We start from the raw sequence: 14,150 nt of genomic DNA, 5'->3' as shown, positions 1-14,150 counted from the left end.
GAAGTCAATGAGGAACGAATTATCTTTGTTTCCATTGACTTCTATGGGGAAACTCGCTTTGATATGCAAGTGCTTTGGATTACAAGCATTCTCCTGGAACAGAATATGCTTGTAATCAAGGTTCCACTGTATACTTAATTTCACACCTATAAAAGTAGAAACCCTGCCTAAGCCTAGGTTCACACATATTCGGTTGATGTGTGCAAGAAAAAGGTCCTGCACCTTTTTAAAATCACAGCTGCCAAGAAATTACATGGTGCTTTTGCACCATGCATTTTCTTGTGCCTGAAAATGTACTGCGTTTTCAGATGAGTGGGGGGCCATTAGAAATTAATGGCACCCCCGCGTGTCTGCTAAAAAGCATTGTGTTTTGCTTGCAGGTGCTTGTGGGTGAGGGAATGCATGCAATTTACATGCATTCCCATAGTTGCCAACATTTGAAAAAAAATTCCAGGGACACTTTGCAGCACAGCTATTAACTAAGGCGAAGGTGCATTTTAAACCCCCCCCCCGGCGCGCGCGCGCGCAGGCACACACACCATACATTATATCTGTGCTCCATTAAGCTTTAATGGTTATGATGCTTAAAGTGATCGTTTAATGTATTTATCTTTTACAGAGAAAGATAGCATAGATAGCGTTATTCTGCATTGCGCTGTATAATGTACTATTGCTGGGATTTGTAGTCCTCTATAGCTGGTGGTATTCTCCATTACGTTATATAATGATTATACTGCGCAATGCAGATTACCACTGATCAGTTATAGAGGAACTACAAATCCCAGCAATAATACATTATACAGCGCAATGGAGAATACCAGCAGCTAGAGAGGAACTACAAATCCCAGCAATAATACATTATACAGCGCAATGGAGAATACCAGCAGTTAGAGAGGAACAACAAATCCCAGCAATACATTATATAAAATGCAATGCAGAATACCAGCAGTTACAGAGGACTACAAATCCCAGCATTAAATCACAGATCACCACCATTACTAGTAAACCTTTACCTGCCTTCAGTTGCGGATTGTCACTCACCACGTCACCTGGCTTCAGATGTGGATTGTCACTTGCCACATCACCTGCCACACACTGCGAATTTTCACTTGCCACGTGTGGCGGATTGACACTTGCCACACGTTGTGGATTGTCACTTGACACACGTGGCTGGATTATTAATTTTGCCAATCAAGGGGACTTTAGTAGCTATCTCTGCCACTGCCCAATGTCCTTGTTTTAGCACATAACGATGGGAATATTGTGGAGGGCTGATGTTATTTATCTATACCTTCTTGCAGTATGCCTTGGGTTTTGTCAATGTTTCCCACAATACAGTATTGAGTATTTGTCCATACTATAATAAATATGTATATGATGACATTATAGTTTACACTGTGATCTCTGAATATAATTGCTGCAGCTGCAGACTGTGTATAATACTGTCTGTCTACAGCTTGAGTCAGGCAGTATTGCAGACACACCATCTGACCGTACTGGCCACACTGACACATCAGACTGTCTGTACCTTCTTCTCAGCTCCAGCCTGAGCCTCCACTGAACAGTGCAGACCATGTGGGACAGCCAGCCAAGGCACTGCGCGGGATCCTCTGCTCTATTGTAGGTGGGACTGGACTGGAGGACGGAACAAAATCACAATGATGTGGGCGGCGCACCATGACCACCCTCAGCACCTCATTGGCTGTCAAGGCACCTATCCTGGGCACACGGTGCCAGCCAGGAAGCATCCTAAATGTAATCTTGATGGGCATTGGCGGGTTCTGGCAGGCGGCGGAGTCATGTCCTATCTAATTGGCAGACACAGACAGCGCAGGATGGGCAGTGTCATCTTAAGAGCATTATTGGCCCCCGGGCAATACAGTGCACTGGGGCCCTATCTACACAATCACGCACGAGATCTTACTGACAAAAATCATAAAATTTACTGGCAGAACCATATTTTTTACTGCAACTGCATAAAAAGTACCTAAAATTACAGTTTTCAGTACCGAACAATGCAAATGTCAGTCTTCATTGACATGAAGGTCAGGTTACTATAACCCAGCCAGCACAGAGTTTCCTCTTACATCAGAGTCTACAGGATTCCCCCTTACAGTGAAAGGGAACTCTTATGTAAAGGGAAACGCTGCAGATCATGATCTAAGGGGGGAACTCTGATGTGGAGGGTGGCTCTGGTGACCAGAGACCACCTTATATCAGAGTCCACTGCTTTCTCTTTCCCACTTACATCAGGGTCCGCAGACTGAGTTCCCCCTTGCATTGTAAGGGGGAATCCTGCAGACTCTGATGTAAAGGGGAACTCTGATGTGGGGGGCACTCTGGTGACCAGAGACCACCTTCCGTAGAGTAAATACACTAAGGTTAAGAGGGGTCACTAATACAGGAGGGGGAACCTTTATATCAGTGCCCCCTTACATTTTTGCATTCACTCCCCTCTTACATCTGCAATCCCCCGCACTCGTGGAGGACCGGATCTTCTCTGTGATTTCCGCAAACTGGGCATGGGCAGTTCTAACCCGTCACTTTCCACAATTTTTTATTGGGGTTGCTGGGCAGCCGGTGGGGCCCCCAGGCAAGCGGGGCCCCCGGGCAACTGCCCAGCGTGCCCAATGGAAAAGATGGCCCTGAGGATGGGCGGACCATGATGCCTGCACTCTGCACGAATCCTCCCTCCCCATTATAATGTGTATATATCCTTCTACTTCCTCCGTGAACGTACTCCATCCCGGCCAGCTGCTCCCTCCCCTCCCCCTCCATTCATCCCTCCGACAGCACACACACAGCGCTTACTTGCCGCTTTTACTGCAGTCTACATGTCAGCCAGACAGCCGCAACCTCCCTCCTACGTGACCAAAACATCATCCCTCCCGCACAGGGCCGCGCCCCCGACACGCCCCTCGGCCAATCGCCTGCCCCAAGGTGGACAAGCGGTACCCCTCCATCTTATGGCGGTGAGGCTGGGCGTGGCTGAGCTCCATGTGCTTCTTGTTTTGTGTACGTGCTGAGGGGAATGGCCTGTGTGCTGGGGAATGAGTAGAGACCTAGAAGCCGCACCTGCCTTCCCCACTAGCCGGGACAAGTCCCAGCAGGCTAAATTAGCCGGGACTAGGTCCCAAATAACGGGACTGTCCCTTTAAAAACGGGACAGTTGGCAAGTATGCATTCCTGCACCTGCATATATGTGTACCTAGCCTATGACAAGACAAGATTCCAGCTATTATCTTTTACAAAGACAGTGGGCCAGATTCACAAAAGGGATACGCAGGCGTATCTCCTGATACGCCGTCGTATCCCTGGGCCTGATTCCCAAAAGAGATACGCAGGCGGAACTGCTGTTCAGCCTGCTTATCTCTGTGCCTAACTTTGGAAACGATCCTCAACCTTTTCCAAAGTTAGGCAGAAAATCTGACATGTGTAAGACACTTACACGGTCAGATCTTAGGATGCAGTACCGCATCCGCCGCTGGGAGATTTCTCATTGAAATGCAGCTTTGAGTATGCAAATGAGGACTTAAGCAGATCCACAACGCTTTTCAGCACTGTGATTTCTGCGTAAGTTCCGATTTTGCTTGCGCAAAACTAGGGCTGGTTTTACAATGTGGAAAGTTAGTCACACCTTGTAAAGGCCCATTCAAGCGAAGGCATTTGGTATGCATTCCTGAGGGAGAACTCCACGGCAATTTTTAAATTCAAAACCGGCATGGGTTCCCCCCCCAGGAGCATACCAGGCCCTTAGGTCTGGTATGGGTTGTAAGGAGACCCCCCCACGCCGAAAATTCGACGTAGGGGGTCCCCCTACAATCCATACCAGACCCATATCCAAAGCACGCTACCCGGCCGGTCAGGAAGGGAGTGGGGACGAGCGAGCGCCCCTCCTGAGCCGTGCCAGGCCGCATGCCCTCAACATGGGGGGGTTGGGTGCTCTGGGGCAGGGGGGCGCACTGCGGGCCCCCCCACCCCAGAGCACCCTGTCCCCATGTTGATGAGGACAGGACCTCTTCCCGACAACCCTTGCCGTTGGTTGTCGGGGTCTGCGGGCGGGGGCTTATCGGAATCTGGGAGTCCCCTCAAATAAGGGGGCCCCCAGATACCGGCCCCCCACCCTAAGTGAATGGATATGGGGTACATCGTACCCCTACCCATTCACCTGGAGGCAAAAAGTTAAAGTTATTAAACACACAACACAAGGGTTTTTAAAATAATTTATTAGTCTGCTCCGGAGGCCCCCCCTGTCTTCTTTATTAGCTCTAATACCAGGGGGGCTTCTTCTTCCGCTCTCCGGGGGTCTTCTCCGCTCTCCGGGGGGGGCCTCTTCTTCCGCTCTCCGGGGGGGGCTTCTCCGCTCTCCGGGGGTCTTCTTCTCTCTTCGCCGCTCTCCGCTGTTGACTCGGCGAACCCCTGGATCTTCTGCAGCTGTCCGGTGCCTTCTTCTTCAGCGCTGGCTGCCTGCTATCTTCGTGTGTTAGCTCAATTACTAGCAGGCAGCAATCGCGGTCTTCTGTGACGTCACCTTCTTCTCTTCTGTTCTTCTCCCCTCTTCCGATGTTGACTCGTCGCCTCTTGTCACTGCAATGATGGAAGCGCGCCTTGCATCCCATTTATATAGGCATCACCGTCCCATCATGCTCCGGCAGGTACCCACGTGGTGGGTGCCTACCCACGTGCACCCACCACGTGGGTACCTACCGGAGCATGATGACCGCGATGGCTGCCTGCTAGTAATTGAGCTAACACACGAAGATAGCAGGCAGCCAGCGCTGAAGAAGAAGGCACCGGACAGCTGCAGAAGAACCGGGGTTCGCCGAGTCAACAGCGGAGAGCGGCGAAGAGAGAAGAAGACCCCCGGAGAGCGGAGAAGCCCCCCCCGGAGAGTGGAAGAAGAAGCCCCCCACGGAGAGCGGAGAAGACCCCCGGAGAGCGGAAGAAGAAGCCCCCCCTGGTATTAGAGCTAATAAAGAAGACAGGGGGGCCTCCGGAGCAGACTAATAAATTATTTTAAAAACCCTTGTGTTGTGTGTTTAATAACTTTAACTTTTTGCCTCCAGGTGAATGGGTAGGGGTACAATGTACCCCATATCCATTCACTTAGGGTGGGGGGCCGGTATCTGGGGGCCCCCTTATTTGAGGGGACTCCCAGATTCCGATAAGCCCCCGCCCGCAGACCCCGACAACCAACGGCAAGGGTTGTCGGGAAGAGGTCCTGTCCTCATCAACATGGGGACAGGGTGCTCTGGGGTGGGGGGGCCCGCAGTGCGCCCCCCTGCCCCAGAGCACCCAACCCCCCCATGTTGAGGGCATGCGGCCTGGCACGGCTCAGGAGGGGGGGGGCGCTCGCTCGTCCCCACTCCCTTTCCTGGCCGGCCGGGTAGCGTGCTTTGGATACGGGTCTGGTATGGATTGTAGGGGGACCCCCTACGTCGAATTTTCGGCGTGGGGGGGTCTCCTTACAACCCATACCAGACCTAAGGGCCTGGTATGCTCCTGGGGGGGGGAACCCATGCCGTTTTTTTCTTTGAAAATTGGCATGGAGTTCTCCCTCTCAGGAATGCATGCTGAGCGACGCTGTCATTTTTGTTTATAATTATTTGTTTTCCCGGCGCGTATATTTTTTTTCACCCGTCGCAACTTTAGTGTCCCGTCGCAATCCACAAAGCCCTGCGTCAATTACGTTCGCGCGCTGCACATCGGGAAAATTACGTCACACGCATGCGCAGTACGGCCGGCGCGGGAGCGCGCCTCATTTAAATTTTAAACGCCCCTCGGAGAGGAGGACCGCCTTGCGATGGAGGCACTTAAGTTACACGGCCTGAAATTTCTAGGTAAGTGCTTTGTGGATCAGGCACTTAGGTAGAAATTTTAAGTCAGTGTAACTTAACTGCTATAAGTTAAGTTAGGCAGCTTTTTTGGGAATCAGGCCCCCTGTTTCTATCTATGCGGCTGATTCATAGAATCAGTTACGCATAGATATCCCTAAGATCCGACATGTGTAATTGTTTTACACTGTCGGATCTTAGGATGCAGTACCGCGGCCGCCGCTGGGGGGCGTTCTCGTCGTAAACCAGCGTCGGGTATGCAAATTAGCACTTACGGAGATCCACAAAGCTTTTTCCCTTCGTTAAGTCGCCGTAAGTGTTAGTTTGCCGTCGCAAAGATAGGGTACCTTTTACAAAGTGTAAAGTTAGTACACCATGTAAAAGTGTACCCGTCTTTCCCGCGTCGCTGTCCAATTTTTCAAAAAAAAAAATAATAATTTCCCGACGCAACTTTTTTTTACCCGTCACGATTCACAAAACCTCGGCGCATCGTAACTTTGCGCAAAGCACGTCGGGAAATTTGCGTCGGGAGAATGCGCAGTACGTCCGGCGCGGGAGCGCGCCTAATTTAAATGGGACCCGCCCCATTTAAATTGGCCCGCCTTGCGCCGGCCGGATTTAGGATACACCGCCGCAAATTTCCAGGTAAGTGCTTTGTGGATCGGGCACTAACTTGGAAAAATTGCGGCGGTGTAACTTAAATCGGAAAAATTAAGTTGCGCCCGGGCTACGTGAATCTGGCCCAGTGTCTTCTGTGCCCATCTGATTTTGTTTTTTTTTCTCTCATTCTAGCAGTTTAATCAGTTTTATTCAGCTTAAAGTGGAGTTCCAGCCTGTAAATAAATTGTAAAGTCTGCTAACTTTTAATATAAAGACACTTACCTGTCCATAGACCCCCAAAGTCGGCACCCCAAGCCGATTCTTCCATCAGCTTTGGGTGCAAGCGCCGGCATTGCAAGTAAGGGAAACTGGCAGTGAAGCCTTCAGGCTTCCTGAATGGACCCATAGTCTTCTGGGACACACAGGTTCCAGAAGACAGTGGGGAGAAGAAGGAGGGGCCGTACATGACGCAGATGACTGTGCGACGACCTTACCAGGAAGTTGAAGCGGATACATATCAAAACTAGGTACCCGCTCCCCCAAAAAAAGTGCCAAATGTGGCAGTGGAGGGTGCAAACAAGCAGAGCTTCCCCTTTTGGGTGGCGCTACTCTTTAATATATTGGAGCTTGTCATTCTTAGGTGAGATGCTTGCATTAGTTTTCTTTTTTATGGCTGTTTCCTTTTATTTTCACCTGGTTATCCTGCCATTATCACACCTACTGTCCTTACTAATTTATTCATTCTTTCACTGTACTGTATCCATTAAGGAACAGCATTGCTACCCACAGTCAGAAAGTGTGTTAGAACTACAGAACAACACACCCTCTCCTCATTCCCATAACATAAGGGGGTGTTCTGTAGTTCTGCAGAGAGCTTATAATAAGAAGGCCAGTATGGTGGCCTGAGTTTATGGGAGGAGCCCGGAGGGTATTTAAGCAGCCCACTCACACCTGCTCTTTGTCGGTTCAGTGTGCGGTACTTCACATCACTAGGCCGACTCTTCCCAGCTCACCTCATGTCTGAGTATGCGCATTCAATCGCATTCGACACCCTCCCGCCCTTCCATTTTTCAGGGCACTTCTCAGCATAATTAGCGTAATTAACTACCCATTACATACCTTGAGTATGCCCCCTTTTTTTGGCATACTGACCAGACCACCAAGGCACACTTTAGGTCTATTTATGTTGTAAGTCTTGTCGCGTGTTTATGTGATCCACATCACTCGATCAGAGGGTAACGACCATAAACACTGTTTAAGACTTCAGTACAGCACAGACACTCTGGAAAATTCAATGCTTAGGACACCATTGGTGAGCTCGACATGTAGAACATGGTCCACAAAACACAGGTACAGCTCAAGGGATAAAGAGTCTGGGCACGTAGCCTACTGTGTGTTTAGTTAGCACTTGGCTGCCCAGGTCACAGGGAAGGAGTTAATGTTTCTTGCAGCCTCCCTACCATGTGCTATAAAAGGTAAGAGGTTCGGGTCCTAGGGGGCTCGGGGGTTAGAGAAAGAACGGAACACGTACAGAGGACAGTTGGGACCTGTGGTCATGGACATCTCCTTTTGAGTCCAAATATGGACCTTTCCGAAAAAGACATAACATGTGCAGGTACCTTGGGGCAGCCACAGTTAGGTATAGTTAGGAGAGAGACGTTTATTCATGCAATACATGTTCTGTTTAATTCTCAGTAAAAGTTGTTCCAGCTGCCGTAAACCTGGTCTGAAGTTATTCAACGGAGGTCATGTTGAGTTTTGGTGTATTCCTAAGAGCCTTGGGTCTGTAAAAGCACTATAGGGTATGTGTAACACCACCAGAAGACGTTGAACTTAAAGGCAGAGAAGAGGAGTTAGTTGCCATGGGTAACCCCAAGGAAAAACAGCAACCAGTCGTTTGGCATGGTACCTGGTTATGTGACAGGTCCATCGGTAGAGATGGGGTCAGTGTTCTGAGTCCCTTCCTAGCTTTCCGTCTCCTCCAGTCACCGGGAGCAGACTAGTGTTACAGAGAACTAAGACTTGATCATTAGATACGGGGAAGGAAGAGTTAATGTAGGACATGTATGAGACCCATGCTTTGTGTCCAGCAGGGTTTCATTTCATTAGTGGGAGTGAGGAAGTGGAAGTACGCTGGACTGGTGGGTAGGGCAACGACTCTGCATGTCCCTCCGAATGAAACACATACATCATTACAAGAGTGCAGTTACTTGGGGCAAAACATCTTAAGGAAGACCTCTGTACATGCTGCACTCAAGTGCTGCACTCAAGTGGCTCATCTCTGAGTCAGGTACTGCCTTAATATTTGATTCTTCACATGACCACAACCTCCGTATGGTCCCAGGCATTGGTGAACATGCCTTTGGGTAAGGTGATACACCATGTGCACGGACGCAGCTAGATCCCGCCCACAAGAGCAGAGCAACACGTTTAATCCTACTGGATTTGTACATCACCAGGATGTTACATATATGTAGCGCCTGGTTACTTAAAAAGTACCGGTGCTAGTTACATTTAGAAAGGGATCAGAGTGTTATCTAACTCTGATCCAATTATAATGTTCAAAACTGGGTCTCTGTCTCAGCTTGGCTGTGCTGTGGGCTGTCTATTGTTGCTGGGGTGTAGTTCCTACCCCAGGGCGATGGGTGGCAGCAGTGAAATCAAGGTTTGGGTGTTCTTCCCCAGCAGCCTATCAGGAGGGTTGAGCCTCGCTGTGCATGCTGGGGGAGGGTATTTATGGGGCAGACGCCATTTGGTCTGGGTTCTTCTTTGGACATGCGGGACCCAAATTCAGGGTGACTGCATCACGACGCCCCGGCGTAATGGCCTTCCAGGCCGGGGTGCGCTTGCAACGCGGTGTTCCTGGTTCCGGGACCATATTGGTCCAGAACATTTAAGCTGTGGCAGGGAGCCCAGTAGTTGACTGGGTTCCCAATCCTGAAGATCCCAAGCGAGATAGGTGTTCGGTGGGGGTCCAATTGAGGAGAGCCAATGAGAGGCTGACGATCCAATAGGGTCTCGACAAACCACCGAGGATCAAGGTAGCCGGACACAGAGGCTGGTCACCTGTCAGTCGGTACCTGGAAACTATCTGAAGGAGATCCAGGCACAATTCTATCAAGGAGGATCATCTCCGTAATCACAATCACAGAGGGCCTGTGGCAGAGGCTTTTCCCTGAGCTCATTTCAAGAGGGTCTGTGGCAGAGACTTTTCCTTCCGAGTGATACCCTGGCTGCCAGACCAGTGAGAGAGGCCTGTCCAGGTACACTATACCCACTCTGATTGATTGATTGATTGATTGATTTAATGGATTTATAATGCGCCAAATACTGACCCGTCAGGGCAGTGTCTAAGCGCAGAGTGGCGAAGAATTCAAAGTATTGTTGGGAGCAGGACTGTTTCCCTATTGTTTAACCTGAGTCTGCTACTTCTCCCTTTTATTTCACCTCTACTCTTCATCACAAGTTTTAATGTTTTTACCCGGCTGGGTAATAAAGAGCACAGAAAAAGACACCTGTCGTGGACATTCCGTTAATGCTACATTCACCATACACCCTTAGACGGCGGAGGAGCCATGAGGTAACATGCCACCCAAAACAAACCAGCAGCTCTTCCGGGGGTAGTGCTACATATACATACATATTTTATACTATATACATTTACATATTTTTATTTTATTTTTTTTCTTGCTTTTATTTAAGCTAGTTTCTTCACTAGGTATAAAGCCAATGCATATATATCCACCAACTGAACTGCTTTCAATTAGAAAAGAAGGAAAGAAGACAAAGTCAAGTGTCTGTGTTATCTACACCTACCAAGCAGATTCAGAAATGTGCATACTTACTTTATTTATCTCGATTTTTATAGCATTATCATATTATGCAGTGCTTTACTATCTATCTCTATTTTCTAGAATTGGTAATTTCTATTCAGTAGGTGATTTCTTATGTGGTTTCTCAGAGCTTCTAACATAGCTCAACATATGTGCCATATATTATGCTTGTAGTTTATTATGCATTCACACTCTAATGACATCCCTTCTTTTTTTAAAAAACAAATGTTTTACACAGCATATACTGTAAGTACATTCTTTGGTTTCCAAAGCTCCATGGATTAGCACAAGTGACAGTACAGCAGTAATCTAATTTCCAGCTGGTCCCTTCTAGTTGAAAGGACTCATTGGGATTGATTTCGGCTAGGTTCACACTTATGCGGTTTCCCTGTGGCCATGTTTGCATGGGCACAGCAGCTCATTCATGCATCGAGAAATGCAGGGAAACGGTCCCTGAAACGTTTCTACAGCCGCAACCACATGGCGCTACGTGTTTTCACACATGGGGAAATTAGTTGTGATTTCCAAAAAATGAATGGCACCCCTGTGCATCCACTAATCAGCAGCTTGTTTTTGCTCTTCAGCAGCTGAACAAACAGAAATAAAACTGCTTTGCTTTAGTAAAGTAGGGTAAGGCTGAATCCCTGTAATATTTTTCTTGTTTTCTGTGCCTGCTGAAGATTTTCTCTTCTCTTTTCTGATGAAACCTTGCAGGACAGCAAGACAAGAAGTAGGGGAAAATCTTGTTATTTGAGCCCCTGATAGCAGTACAAACCTGACGGGGGCTTCATTCTTTAATACTCTATCCAAACCTATCCAGAAAAAGTTTTTGGCTTAACAATCACATTCCACTCAAGTGCAAGGGAATTTTAAAAATGTTTTTTTGCTTGCACCTGATTGTAGGATTTAAAGTGGTTGTAAAGGCAAATAATAAATTACAGCCAGCTCCTCTGTTCTTTTAATGTCTCCTACAATGTGTAGATGCTTTTTTTTTTTAAATGATTCCTGGAAATACCTTTTTCTTTGATCTTTTATGGCCGGTCACGTGACCTCCGGCTCCTCTATTCCTCTGATCAACGGGCTGCAGAGTTCCCCCTCTGACATCAGCCGGGAAGGTCAGAAGAGATCAAAGGTATTTGCAGGCTTCGTTTTTCAAAAACATTTACGCAGTGTAGGAGAGATTAGTATAACAGAGGATATGGCTGTAATTGTTTTTTATTTTTACTGCCAGCTACTAATAGCGGCAGGAGGGAGGGGGGCTAGAATGGGGAAAGACACACATGAGCTGACAGGCAAGGAGGGAGAGAGAGCAGAGAAGCGGGATGATGAAGACACGTAAACTGACCACGGTAGTCAGGGATCAGCAGCCATGATTACCATGGTCAGCGCACAGAGGGGGACACAGGAACAGGCAGGATCAACCAAGTTTTTTACAGCTTGGAAAGGGGAAGATTAGACAACATAAGCACTGCTGTTTAATCTGTTATAAGGGAACAGGATGTCTTTTTTTTTTTTTTTTTTAGGGTTATAACCACTTTAAGTGAATATAGTTTCACCGTATTCATTAAGCTAAGTAAACATTTACACTGTGTTCTCAACAATGTGCTTTTACAACACCCTGAATATGAGACACTGTGCAGTATGTGAAAGGGAGCCTGGGTATGACCTGCTGGCTAGATACAAGACTACATGATATTTGCATAAATACAATACCCAACTTAAAAATGCATTTTTCAAACCATAAAAGAAAGTATGAATTCTTTACATTCTGTTATCTGTTAATTTAAAGTGGATGTAAACCAGGGCTCGACAAATCCAGGTCGCCACGGCGACTAGAAATAGCGTCCTGGCGACTTGGCTTGGAAGGTGGGCAAGCCTCGCCTAAAACATCCTGCCCGCAGCTCGCCTTGATCCTGGGAAAAGGCCACGAGCGGCAGATGAATAACTTAAATCTGACCAAACAAGATTCTAATAGGCATCCCGGGTATGACATTTTTTTTAAAAACAAAATTATAAATTATAATATAATAAATAATTATAAATAATTATAACAAGTAATAACATAATTATAATAAAAATGATTCAATAATGTAATCAAATCAAAATCACTGAAATTTGCTCAGTTGCAGAATTGTCGCTGTCATTATTTTTTTTTTTTATGACGAATTTCCCCACAAATCGCTATCGCACAATTCTGCAAGTGATTATAATTTATTATCGCTGTTTTTTAGCTGCTCTAAAACTATTTTTTACATAAAGGGACACTTTTGGTTGCTATGGACAATCTACAGTTTACAGGCAGAAAAAAAATGTTTTTATTATATAAAAGTACATGTATGGCACTGGGCAGACCACTAGGGACAAGGGGGGTCTGTATTTTTTACATACAGTACTGTAATCTATGAGATTACAGTATACTGTATGTAATGTGTTTGTTTACATTTTTGAATTTGGCGCCGTTCTCCGCTCCCGTGCGTCGTAACATCGATCGTGACGCCGATTGGAGATCGGCGTCACACAGAGGCACTGTGTGAATCGAGCGAGGTCCCGCTCGCTCGCACAGCGCGGTGGCATCGCTGGATCCAGGGACAAGGTAAGTAAACACTCCCTGTGGATCCAGCGAGGCAAGCCCGAGTCTGACTCGTGGTTACCGCTCGCAGCAGGAAAATCTAACCCCGAGTCAGACTCGGGAATACCGCCAGGGGGGTTAAAGACAGTTATGCAATTCATTGAATGCTTACGTGCAACTGAAATATGCTTTCTATTTTGTTTTCCGTACTAACATGATAAAATAATAACCTAGTTATTAAGAAAAAAAGCACATTCTGATATAAAAAGATAAATGTATTTTGTACTTTTACTACTGCAGGCCTTAAACAGCTATAATGATGGAGATATCGATGGATCGAAGAGGTTGGGACGTAATGCCCTGTATGTTGCGATTGCATCAATATTAATTGGTCTAGCGGTTATTACGACGTACTGTGTTGTTCATTTTACAACGGTATGTATTATATTTATTGTTACTGTGTGTCAAATTGCATTCATTTTCTTCTTTCTAATACTTAATGGTGTGAGGATCAAATAAATGAATTTTCTGATTCTGGCTGTGAGGACAGTCATGTGTTTCAGAATATGCCGCCTGCTAAGACCGCAAAGGCTAAAAGATAGAATAACTTGCATGAAGAGATAGTGGTAACAATTAAAAATATGTGCTTAGGTGCAGGGTGTTCTCTCCATTATAATCCCCTCATTCTGAAGACTGTTGACTGATTGTGACTTTCAAATGAATTTTACATATGAAGAAGGCTTGGTACTGGAATATATTTACCAGCATTTTAAAATGTATATTTCAGCTTTAATGTACCTTTCAGAGTATGTTCACAGGGCCAGTTCAAACCACAAAAAAATCTATTATTTTTTACAATTCTGTATGCACGTTTTTAACTTGTTTTTGATGCATTGTGGTGGGTTTTTCATGTGTTTCCAGATACATTCCAGGACTTTTTTTTTTTTTTCTTTAATTTATAAACGACCAGAAGGATGGGATAAACAGCTCGATCTCTGTATTTGTGGACGATAATAAGCTAAGCAGGGCACTAACTTCTCCGCAGGATGTAGAAACTTTGCAAGAAGATCTGAACAAATGAATGGGGTGGACACATACATAGCAACTGAGGTTTAATGTAAAAAATCTTAAATAATGCATTTGGGTGGCAAAAAAAATGAATGCAATCTACTCACTAGGGGAGATCCTCTGGGGAAATCTAGGATGGAAAAGGACCTGGGGGTCTAAGTAGATGACAGGCTCAGCAATGCTATGCAATGCCAAGCTGCTGCAAGCAAAGCAAACAGAATATTGGAATGCATTAAAAGGGGATTA

General features: G+C 46.5%; 1 protein-coding gene across 1 annotated transcript in view; it reads left to right on the top strand.

The window, feature by feature from the left end:
• Positions 1-14,150, top strand: part of TMEM233 (transmembrane protein 233) — a 69,264-nt gene that overhangs the window by 31,429 nt on the left and 23,685 nt on the right. The window contains exon 2 of the mRNA XM_040350575.1: positions 13,137-13,271. Within this exon, the coding sequence (XP_040206509.1) occupies positions 13,137-13,271 (135 nt within the window). The remainder of the gene's footprint in view (positions 1-13,136; positions 13,272-14,150) is intronic.

The sequence above is a fragment of the Rana temporaria genome, chromosome 1, assembly GCF_905171775.1.
Source record: "Rana temporaria chromosome 1, aRanTem1.1, whole genome shotgun sequence".
Taxonomy (NCBI): domain Eukaryota; kingdom Metazoa; phylum Chordata; class Amphibia; order Anura; family Ranidae; genus Rana; species Rana temporaria.
Note: the sequence above shows the minus strand (reverse complement) of the source record. Positions and strands in the feature narration are given on the sequence as shown.